Raw genomic sequence first — 12343 nt, 5'->3', positions numbered from 1 at the left:
GTTTCTGAAAATGGGAACTAACGTCTACTGTGTGTGTGCAGTGCCAAGTTACAATGCTATATTTTGTTTGATCGTGCACCAGTCCTCCGCCCCCGCCCCCTGTTATCGAGGTTTGAGTTAAACTGACGTGTCGCATTCGGTAGTCGGAAATAGAGCTGCATTGTTCTTTGACATGTTGATTGCGAAAGGTGGTGATGATAGGTATTGCCAAATCGTGCAAGATGCAATAGTAAGTACGAATATCTGCTGTTTTTGTCGTTGCTGGTTGCACCTCATTTACGATCTTGACGGTGTAATGATAGTGAAGTTAGTGTATGTGGTGTGTGAGAACGTGCGCACGTTTGAGTGTGACAATGTATTGAGAGACTTGTGTATTTGTGCTGTCATTAAAACAACTAGTTTGTCAAATCGTCGTAAGAGATTCAAAGTTATTTGTTTTGTTGCGCTACATTATCGACAATTGTTTTGTTCCAAATGTAGTCGTATCTTTGAGAATACTGCTTAATCTGCCGGTAACAGTTGCAAGTGGTGAACATAGTTTTTTGAAAATGAAGCTTATTAAAACTTATTTACATTCCACAATGGGCGAATCGCAGTTATAAGGACTTCCCATGATCTCAATTGAACATGAAATTGGTCAAAAATTAGACTATGGTTCTGTTATTCGCGAATTTGCAAATAGAATTTTTGAATTTTTTTGAATTTGAATTTAAAATTTTGGGAGCGTCAGCACTTAGGCTATTTTGCTCCCGTCACATTATACAGGGGCCAGCCCCTTACTATTACATATAACAACTCTAACGTTGCATAACTAAAAATCTTAAAATCTTCTGACTTCTGTTAAAAGCTGAGGCTTTAACACTCAGCACACACAAAGAAAAGACAAAACAGGACAACACACACAAAATTATACTGGCCATGGGGCCAGTCACCAGAGCCTCGTTAGTCTTTAGTCCAGGGTGCACTATGTGGAAGTGAGGTTGACTTTTGGGCACCTATGTGAAAGGTACCCCTTACACTCTGCGAATTTGCAAATAGAAAAGCTAGGAAAGTTCATTTGTAAGCTTTCCAATTTAAGGGGGGAAAAGGTACAAAGTGAATAGTGTAATCATGAAGAAATCGTGGTTTACGAGGCGTACATAATTGTACATACATAGTTTATTGTAAATAGTGATGAAGTGAAGATATGTAACTTCGTGTACAATGTTCTGGAAAATGTACATAATTATGTATAGTATAAATAGTCATGAAGAAATAGTGAAACAAAACAGGAGAGCTGAGAGTTCTGTACGTCGGCAGAAACTATGGTGAGTAAATGCAACAGATATTTTGTTATTATTAGGCTTAAATATATATATTTTTTATTTATGAATAACTTATCTTCTCACATTATGTATTCTTTCATTTTATTATGTTAAAAATTAGTTATACCATGAAATTGCCACGGATAACAAGCTTAGTTGTTTATACATTATATTTTCTTTGTACATATTTTGGGGTGGGATGGCAAGAAGTAAAAGTGCACGGGGCGGCAAAATTCCTAGGGCCGGGGCTGACCATAACCATCATAGTGTCGAAAATACAGAGGGGGTATGCCTACTTTGTGACCTCCCTGTATGTTCTATATACCTTTTCTCCCTCTTTAGGCTAATTGCAATGATGAGGAAGAATGAGGGAAGATAACATTGATGAATGAATACCCACAAAGAAACAAGCATGTTAAGGTCAGTAACAAATACTTACGTGCTGATTTCTACATCATCTGTGAGAAAGTCTTCATTTCTGAAGGGTTCAGTTAGAGGCACTTCCTTTCCTTTCAAATCAGCATGCCAGTCATTGTAAACCATCTCATGCCGAAATTCAAAGCTAAAGGCGCCCGTGTAGCTCAGAAAACTTGCACACAGCAGGCAGTTTCCAACGAGTTCAATTTGCTGTATATGCAATGATTCCAAATCATTAGCCCACCTGGGAAGAAAGAAAGTGTTATTTAGGAATATGTTCAAGAGATGTTTATACTTTAACATAAAATTATTCTTTACTTGTTAAGAGTAACTTTTCTATTTTCTAATAGATCTTGGATTGAAGCAAGGAAAAAGTTTATATTAATGATCTACTATTTTGTATTTAAAACACATAAAAAGGCAAATATATTGCAGTTAAATTGTGCAATCTGAAGACTCTTCTCTCATTGAATCATTCATCAATATCTTATCTGTACCTAACATTTTGTTTGTTTCTTGCATTCCCATAAATAGTAAAATGACTTGTCTACACATGTACCGTCAACTTTGATCCAAATTTTCATATTCAACTAGGTACTTCATCAGGGATGGCAAAATAATGAATTTTACATACATACTAAAATAGGCAAGTGCTTAAAAATATTAAAAGCCCTTTGGCACCAGGAAGTCATGGTCTTCTTCTCTGCCAGCTAGCCTATATGTAAAACTTATTCCTTTACCACTCCTGATGAAGAACCCAGGAGGTTCCCAAATTTGGATCAATGTTGAAGACATGCATGTCTAGACAACAGTCACTTTGCTATTTATGATGTTGGCTACACATGGCATTAAGTTCAATCTTCTTCTATTGTTATTTTTAGAAAGAACAGGGCAGATTATTGTGGACATAGATATACGAGGCATATTTTTAAAATAAGTTCCGTTTTGCAATTAGGCTGCTGTAGGCTGCACTTGCTGTTTCGCACATGCACGCTGAGGACCTGCATCTATGGGCTTGCCACAGATGGCAGTACGCAACCGTTCGCCTGAGTAGACAGTTGTTCAGGTGTGGTTACAATGCCTCAGACGATTGGAAGTCCCACGGAGTGTGAAGTGCAACAGACGTGAAAGCGGCCGAAATCCATCAGCAGATTCAGAAGTGCATAGAGACAACGCTATGAGCAATACCATGAAAGAAGATGGGTGAGGGCATTTAAAGATGGCCGTACAAACGTGCATGACGAGGGACAAAGTGGGCGACCGTCCGTCATTAACGATGAGCTGGTGAACAAGTTAGTGAAAAAGTGCGTGAAAACAGACTCTTTACGATGCTTTATCTACGGAGTTTCCAGAAGTGTCACGCAGTATTCTGTATGAAATTGTGACAGTACGCTTAAATTACCGGTAGTTGTGCTCACGGTGGGTACCAAAAATGCTGTCTGAATTACACAAAACCAAACGGTTAGCCAATGCTTTGACTTTCCTCGAGAGGTACAGTGCCGAAGGCGATCAGTTGTTGAGCCAAATTGTCACTGGTGACGAGACATGGGTGTCTCACATTACACCGGAATCAAAACAACAGTCCATGGAATGGAGGCATTCAACATCACCCAAGAAAGTGAAGTTCAAGCAAACAATTTCAGGCCAAAAAATCATGTGCATGGTGTTTTGGGATAGGTGGGGGGGTTGTTGCTTGGAGATTGTTTGCCTCGAGGTGACACAGTAAATGCTGCGACATATTGTGAGACCTTGAATAAACTGCGTCGTGATATCCAAAACAAAAGGCATGGCATGCTCAGTAAAGGGATCATATTGCTTCACGACAATGCTCATCCACACGCGGCACATCAAACCCAAGATCACATTGCGTCATTTGGTTGGGAACAAATTGATCATCATCCCTATAGCCCTGACCTAGTGTCAAGTGACTATCACTTGCTCCTGCACTTAAAGAAGCACCTTGTCGGTCAGCACTTTAATGCAGATGACGATGTGAAAATGGGCATGCAGCAGTGGTTATCACATCAGGCGGCCGATATCTATGAAGATGGCATTTAGAAGCTGGTCATAAGATACGATAATGCCTTAATGTAGGTAGGAATTATGTTGAAAAGTAGATACAGGCCCAGGCTTTCATGTAAAAATAAAATTATTACAACATGTGTCCTTGTGTTTATGTAATATCAAAATGAAACTTACCTTAAAAATATGCCTTGTATTACTATATTGCTTTATTGGTAAATTATGCTAATTTTACAGATCCTATATTTCTAGAATTAGTGTATCATCTGTGTTATTTTATTCTTGTTTTATGAATATAAAAGTTTAATTTCTTTGGTAAATAAATTTCTAATATGCAGCTACCTTTTGCTGATCGAATCATACATCACTGAAATTTTGACTATTTCACATTGATATTGTTATTGATATTGGTAAATTTTGTACTGGTATTTTATCAGTATTCATAAAAATTTTGCATATGTTAAAATATCAAATGCTTTCCTTACAAAAACTAACAAATTAATCATTTGTGAATATACTGTATATATTGATGAAGAAAGTAGCAATTTCATTCAATATTTTGCAATTTTTGAAACACATTAGTTCAGTATTATAATAGGTAATGGTGTTTTTATATATGTACATTATGAGTACAAGAAAATATTCTCAATTTTTACTACATCCTCATCCAAATTTATAACACATTTCCTTCATGTTGACCTGTGGCATATTAAGACATCTATAGCATGCATGAAACATATACACTATACCATGTCCCAGCTAACTGTGGAGCAGGGCCGTGCATAACAGGAGAGAAGAAGGAGGGAAATCGAGTAGTGAAAACCAGAGCGAAGCAGAGAAAGCGGGTAACTCCAGTCCCCCACTACGCAATCCAGTTCCTCTCACTGTTCATTGGTAGAGCCGTCTCTCGTCACTACTTGATAGAGACTTGTTCTCGTTCGCCTGCTCTACAGTTAGCTGGTACAGGGTATACACTTTAAACCAATCAATTTAGATTATGAAATTCCTAGAAACACGAACCTTGCACTTTCAGAACTCAAGCCTGTGATGAGTTTGTCTGCCGCAATAAGCCGGCGCATCATAATATCAGTTTCTTCTTGTAATATCTCACGGGCCAACTTGGCATCATACAATTTGAGGCTAAGCTCCTTCAACATGTTTTCCAATGAATCCACTTCCCTCTTGAGTTTCTCCAAAAATCGGTATGCCTACACATGCAAGAAAATATAACATAAGAAAGGCCATTTGTAAGGTAACATACTTCATACAAACATGCAGCAATACATACAGTGGAACCTCGATTTTACGTTTTTTTCAGGGGACCAAGCTGAAAAACTTAAAATGCAGGAAAATTTAAAATCGAGGAAAATTTTATAACATCTTGCAATGTTAGGGACATCAAGATTGAATGTATAATGTGGGAAAATGTTAAATCCAGGAACTTGAAATAGGGGTTCCACTGTATTTTTAGGGGAATAGGTGGAAACTATCAAACAAACAAAAAATGAATTCAATTTAAAATTCCATTTAGCCATAGAAATTCAAAATGTGGCATTCCACAAGAAGTGGTCCTACTCAATTCACAGAGGTTGAGAAGAAGAAGAAGAAGAAAATGTAAAGATAGACTGTGTCAGTTGCTACGTGGGAATAGATTATGTTTTGTTATTGATTACGTCGTTCATGAAGTTTTGTAACTTGGAGTTATAATGCTGGGTCCTTCTTTCCCTTTTGTGCGCCTCACGGTGGCTGCCCGGATGCCAACTCCTGTCAAATCGCTTGCGATATCTCCACTATGGAAACCGCTAGCTTCGAAATGACTTCAAGTTCTCAGAATTATAGTTACAATTACATTCAAAATAAGCATGTTAATTGTCACGGGGGATGTTGGAAATGTTGTCCTCGTGCATCCACTCGTTTTTGGAACGGTTTTAGGAGATTTGTGAGCTGATCCAGGAGATTTGTTTTAAATTTTATGCATTAATAGGTGTTGTGTATGCACACAGGCTAACAGGCACGTGTTTTATACATATTAAAACTTGAGACATAAACAGACCACTAGTTAACATTTAACAATAGATTTACTGACAGACAGCTTAACATACAACTTCCACAATGGATACCTCCATATTTCAACAAGCTATAAACAAAAGCCTAAAGATATTTCGCACAATAGGCTAACGATTTGCCATAAAATGCCTCTTCTTGTTCCTTGGCCAGGTAATGTAGGCGTTTATGTTTAAAAACAGTCTCGTGACATTTCTGAGTGGTATTGAATTATTGAGTTGGTGTTTTAAGTCTACTTTATGCACCGTAAGGCTAATCGGGACTGGACCTACAGTTTAAAGTGGGATCCGAACCACTGTGCCTCCACTGGGTATGGAACCCCTTGATCACAAGCTGACGATGTTACCACTACACCATCGAGGAGGCACAAAAGTTGTAAAGGAGAGAATGCATTGGCGTCCTGTGAAAAATTATTTGCACCTTATTAAATCAATATTGATTACAGCCTGCAAAAAAATTGGATCCAAAAATGTTCTTGCTTGCTTTGCTCGCAATATATCATTGTTCTCTGCAATGCATTGTAAATTGCCAGAACCAATATGTGGTATTCATGTTTCACAGGTATAGTGTTCCTTTGTGACTGTTTTAGTCACAAGTGCTTCTTTCGGAGATAACAGCTTTTTCAGTGCCTAATCCACGAAAATGATGAAAAATGTTCAGCACGTTTAGTTTGATTTGTTTTCATTCATTTTACTTCGCTTTTTGTGCCACTTTTGGCTAATTTGCCAAGATGGAGATGAGTGATATGATGAGATTGATGAATAAACACTCACAAAGATCCTGGCCATAAATCAAACCTGGGACCCCTGGGATCATAGGATGAGGTGCACAATGATTAGTACCTATTTTTAAATTTTTTTTCCTGCTTATTTTGATAGTTTTTAGTGCCTATCAATCCTCATCCTGTTTATAATCCCTTATTTGAATTTAAATTTGAATAAAAAATTTTGGGTGCATCAGCACTGAGGCTATTTTGTAACCATCACACTATACGGGGTCCAGCCCCTTATCATAACAAAAATAAAAGCGTGTCTGAAAACTAAAATTTCCTTACCTTGGTTAAAAGCTGAGGCTAAAAAGGGTGCTCAACACAAATAAGGACAAAACACAAGACACAGAATTATACTGGCCATGGCCCAGTCGCCAGAGTCTCGTTAGTCTGCAGTCCAGGGTGTACTATGTGGAAGTGAGTTTGACTATTGGATGCACTACTTGGAAGGAGCACCCCTTAGACCCCATAACCCCTTATTTATCCTCCCTTAGATTTGTAATAGTCATGACCGTGGATGGTGTAAATAATATAGGACACTGAAAAGTCTCATATAAAAATTATGTAACATTTTGAAAACAGTTAGTAATTAAACTTGCAAGAATTCTTTCAGTCTATAATGATGAAAACTTTTCTTAGTCGCAGAGACTTTACTTCTAAAAAAAAATATAACAGGCAAATTATTGTGTGGGTTCGAGCCCCACAGGCTCATTTAAGTTGGCGCCACTGGCACTGTCCCCTATTTTTGTTTCACTAAACTACAATAATTTCCTTATGCTGTGTGTACTTCTGGCTTCATTACAATACTGGTGTCAAAAGCGTAGGGATGGGAGGGCACGGTCCTTAATAATTGAGAAAAAATATTTTGGAAGGTGGCAGATTGGACTCTCGGAGATGCAAATTTTTACTGTAATGACCTACTATTTAATGATAATTATTGCAAATTAATTCCTGCAACAAATACAGTTACAATAATTAAAGTGTCAATTACAATTATAATCAAAATAATCACTAACAAAACACAATCTATTCTCACATAGCAACTGCCACAGTCTATCTTTACATTTTCCTCCTCTTTCATCAATGTGAATAATAAAATGAATCAATCTGAAATTATCCTCTTTAATTGCATTAAGCTTCAAATCTTTGTAAATGCACATAATTTGCATATTTCACCGAGAAAAATTACTAGCATCTGTAGCCTACATTCTTCACAGACAAATGAAGTCAAACTTTGGTACATTTTTAAAGTATCACACATGCCACACAATTTTGACAATGCTTTTCATGCAGTTAGGCTACATCATCACACTCAAGTTTTTTTAAATTTGTTAGCATACAACACAAACTACTTCATAATTCTATGAAATCAGTTTATTATGAATATTTTATTCCAATATCATGTCTAGAACCTTACATTTTGTGTATAAAATGTTACACACGCAATGCTGGAATGCCCCAATAATAACACAGGTCGACAAATTTAGACTTTTTGTCTGGGGTCTGCATAAAAACATGATTTTCCGAATAAATAGAGTGTGCTCATGAAAATGATGCCTGTTTCTCTACATCACGTCAGGTTTTTGCACAATCATCATCAGTCAGACATCATGTTTATTCCCCAACGACCTTGATATTAATGTTCGAGAGTTTTAAGCTCTTGATGGAACCGTTCACCATGTTCCTCAGATGTGTCAGCAAAATTATACGGAAAATTGTCTAGGTGTGACGTTAGATAATGTAATTTCAGGCTCACCTTGCATCCTAACTGTTTAAATGTCTGTAGCATATCTTCCACTATTTCATTGCATTCAGGGTGCCTAATCTGGCCAAGGAAATAATGCACAACATTTTTGAAACTTCTCCAAGCTTGCTGTTCTAGTTCCGTCATTGTACTTTCGAAGTGTTCATCAGACATCAACTTACGTATATCCGGTCCAACAAATATCCCTCTTTTCAACTTCAGCTGAAAGATTTGGGAATCGCCTACACAGGTATTGGAAACAGTTTCCTGATTTGTCCAAAGCTTTCACATATTGCTTCATGAGTCCTAATTTTATGTGCAATGGAGGCAATAAAATGTGTTGTGGGTCAACCAAATGCTCTTTCACGATGTTCTTCGATCCCACTAGCAGGTTTTCCCTCTTAGGCCACTCTCTCCTACTCCAATGCACATCATACGCTCTACTGTAACATAGATTTCGCAGCCAGTTGCTTGTGGTAAATAAAATGCTCGCCATTAAAAATGCAAAACCCAGAAGGAGTAATCGGAATCAGACGAAATGTGCACAGTGTGTAGAGGAGAGGTGCAGAAGGAAATGATTAGGTGTTCAAGGCCGTCATGCGTCATGTGCGCCTGCCACGCCATCTGGTAAGTGGTACCTGTAGCAGGTCAGATAGGTGCAGACGAGCAGTGAAAGTGCATGGTCGTGAGTGTAGTGTGTTAAAATTGGTCAGCAATGCCACGTCGTCGAATACGGCAGCGATTCCAGCAGGTTTCCCAGTTCGATCGCGGCTGAATTGTTGCATACCATGAATGTGGATTATCCTACCGTGAGATCGGTGCCCGAGTAGGACGGAATGCACCCACAGTGATCCGTGTATGGAACCAGTGGGTCCAGGAAGGCACTGTAGAGCGAAGTAGAGGTTCACAACGTCCGCGTCGGACGACGGAACGAGAGGACAGACGTCTGATACGCATGGCCCTTACAGACAGAACGGCCACGTCAACGAGGATTGTGCATGAAGTACGGGATGTTTTACAACGTCCAGTGTCCCCACGAACTGTGCTTCGTCGTTTGGCGAACCGGGGAATTTTTTCCCGGCGCCCACTATTGTGGATTCCCCTGACGCTAGAGCATAGGCGTTTGCGTCTGAGATGGTGCCAAGACCGTCGTGCATGGATGGCGGAGTGGAATGCTGTAGTGTTCTCTGATGAATCCTGCTTCTGTATACAACATCATGATGGATGTACACGTGTGTGGCGGCACCGTGGCACTAGGCTTCATGATGCCTGCATCATGCATCATCACACAGGACCTTCATTGGGTATCATGGTATGGGGTGCCATCGCCATAAGTGTTCGTTCGCATCTCGTACGCATTCAAGGGACATTGAACAGCCAACGGTACATCACACAGGTTCACACCCCTGTTGCTGTCCCATTAATCCATGCACTGCATAATGCCACTTTTCAACAGGATAATGCGTGCCCCCATGTTGCAAGGAATGTCCTCGTATTTATGGAAGCTAACCACGTGCCCCTGCTTCCTTGGCCAGCACGTTCGCCGGATATGTCGCCAATTGAACATGTCTGGTCCATGGTGGGTCGCCAGCTGGCCCAACTCAGGTTTCCGGCACGTAATGTTGAAGACCTCTGGCACCGTGTGGAAGCCGCTTGGGACACCATACCGCAAGCAGACATCAATAGACTCATTCTGTCCATGCCTCGCCGCGTTGCAGCAGTTATTGCCGCCCGTGGAGGCTGTACATGCTACTAGCTCCTTGGGGTTATGCAACCATGTTCTACATGTCACATGTTACACCACCGAGCTCTAACTGTAATCATTTTCTTATCTTATTATGAACTACATATTTGCCAAGTTTCGTGTTTCTATCTCATTTCCTTCTGGGTGTTGCAATTTTAATGGCGAGCAGTGTAGCATGCAGTATGTTGGGAGGGGGGGGGGATAGCTGTACAGAGAAAACTGTAGGTGATGAAAAAAAACTGATGTCATTTTCGTGTTCATGGGTGCCAAATTAGTGCAGAAAACCCCTTACTTTCGAAACCCCAGAACCCATGTCGACCTTTGTAATGAGACACATGATTCTGTCTATTTTTTATGGCATCACAAAATACATGAAAACTTATACATGGTTTCACTTATTTTGCTAATGATAATTCCCTGAAGTTTCCAGGTTTACCAAGCATTTTGAAATATATTTCCCAGATCATTTTGAAATACATTTCCAGCCCCTTAAAAAGATTAGAACAAACAACCCCCATTTAGGAATTTCCACTTTGAGCATGCGAACAATTAAGAATTCAACTGCTGAAATATGTAAATGTATTTGCAGATTGTTTTATCACTTCTTACATTTTATATCAAGGAGATATTTAATTTATTTACAAGAAATTTATAACTAGTTTACATGGAAAACGTCCATTGTCTGCCTGAGTTTTATCAGAGGCGAATATGAGTGCCTTTTTTTTTTATGTACGAGGGCTATTTTTTTTCAACCACCGATGGCACAGCCAGGTGGCCCATGAAGAGCTAGGAAGCTGGGCATCAGGCAGCGTGATAAGCGTCCCCCTTGCCACTACCACCACCACAGCCAAGGCCAACGCTTCAGTTGAAGCTGAGCGACGGGCACGTAGAAATGTCTGCTACAATCAACTCTCCCGCCAAGTGCGAGGTGTGTTACTGGTTGACTTTATAGAGCCGGGGATCACAATCAATGCGACTGCATACGGTGAGTGCGGCTGCATACTGTGAGACATTCTGCAGACTACGCAGAACCATCCAGAACAAACGGAGAGGCATGCTGTCTTCATTGTCTTGCTTCATGACAATGCCTGACCACATGTTACTGGGTCAAACTCAAGACCTTCTTCAATGATTCCACTGGGAAGTGTTTAATCGCCATCCTTGCATCCCATACCTGGCACCGAGTGACCTCCACCTTTTCCCGACAGTGAAGAAGTGGTTCCATACCAATGAGGAGCTTCCGGACACCTTGCAGACCAGGCTCAACAGACAGGCGGCACCTTATTTTGCAGAGGGTATTGGAAAGCTGTTGCATCAGTTTGATAAATGTCTGAATCTTCTTGGTGATTACGTTGAAAAGTAGATTATACATGTACTTAACTTTTGTCAATAAACCCATTTTGTTATTACTGTGGTTTTGATTTTATGCCACATCGGAGGTTGAAAAAAAAAAATAGCCCTCGTAAGAATTTAATTTTATTTTTCCACTGCAAATAGTGGTCCTTGATATATTTTGTCAACTGCATTTGTGTCATGCATTGCAAGATTAAAGCATAATAGAAAGGAAAAGGTAAACACACACAGTCAGAAAGGCAAAAACAATTTCTTCCTCGTGTTTTGGCTGGGCAGAGCTCTGGGTTAACTTACCAGGCAAAACATCCATGAGGGGTTATGCTGCAAGCTTAGGAAAGGACAAATGATCAGAATAATTCCATATCTCTTTGGTGGAGAACCAGTGCAGTTGTAAAGGAAGTGCAATAACATTCTAAGTGAAGGTGAATCATGGTTTCAGATTTTGAAAAAAAAAATAGTCTTTCATAGAACGTGCAGAAAGTAACACATACATGAAATATTTTATGGGAACTTTTGAAAAACTATACAAGCGGCACTTGTGCCACGTCTCGTTAGTACATACTACTGCGAAGAGGATTGATGAACAAAACTATTTTCCTTCCTGCTAGAGGAATTTATGAACTTAAAACAATAAAGAATATTACATTAGAGGAAAGCATTTCGTTTATTTGGACAAGAAAAATGTCAGTTTTGAATGATTATTTACAAGATCATTTTTTTTACAATCACACTACAATTTGTTTATCCTAGCATTAATTGATCATGAAACTGTCTGAATGATTTCCCCACAAGTTCACACATGCATATTTTATTCATGTCCAAAAATAAAGGGAGTTCAAATGAAGTGGATGACTGCTAGATTTTTTTGTTAAAATTTGCACTAATTGCAGGCTAAACACAAAGTTATTTTCTATTGTGTATTTCAC

At 39.2% G+C, this 12343-nt stretch overlaps 1 protein-coding gene across 2 annotated transcripts in view; it reads right to left on the bottom strand.

Annotated features, from left to right (window-relative positions):
- The window catches only part of Dhc98D (Dynein heavy chain at 89D), a 519777-nt gene that overhangs the window by 113165 nt on the left and 394269 nt on the right, over positions 1 to 12343 (bottom strand). For both annotated transcript variants that reach the window (XM_083131330.1, XM_083131320.1), the window contains 2 exons: positions 4764 to 4951; positions 1744 to 1965 (listed from right to left, as the gene is read on the bottom strand). In XM_083131330.1, coding sequence (XP_082987456.1) covers positions 1744 to 1965; positions 4764 to 4951 — 410 coding nt within the window. The remainder of the gene's footprint in view (positions 1 to 1743; positions 1966 to 4763; positions 4952 to 12343) is intronic.

Source organism: Lepisma saccharinum, chromosome 1, assembly GCF_977018435.1.
Source record: "Lepisma saccharinum chromosome 1, izLepSacc3.1, whole genome shotgun sequence".
Taxonomy (NCBI): Eukaryota; Metazoa; Arthropoda; class Insecta; order Zygentoma; family Lepismatidae; genus Lepisma; species Lepisma saccharinum.
Note: the sequence above shows the minus strand (reverse complement) of the source record. Positions and strands in the feature narration are given on the sequence as shown.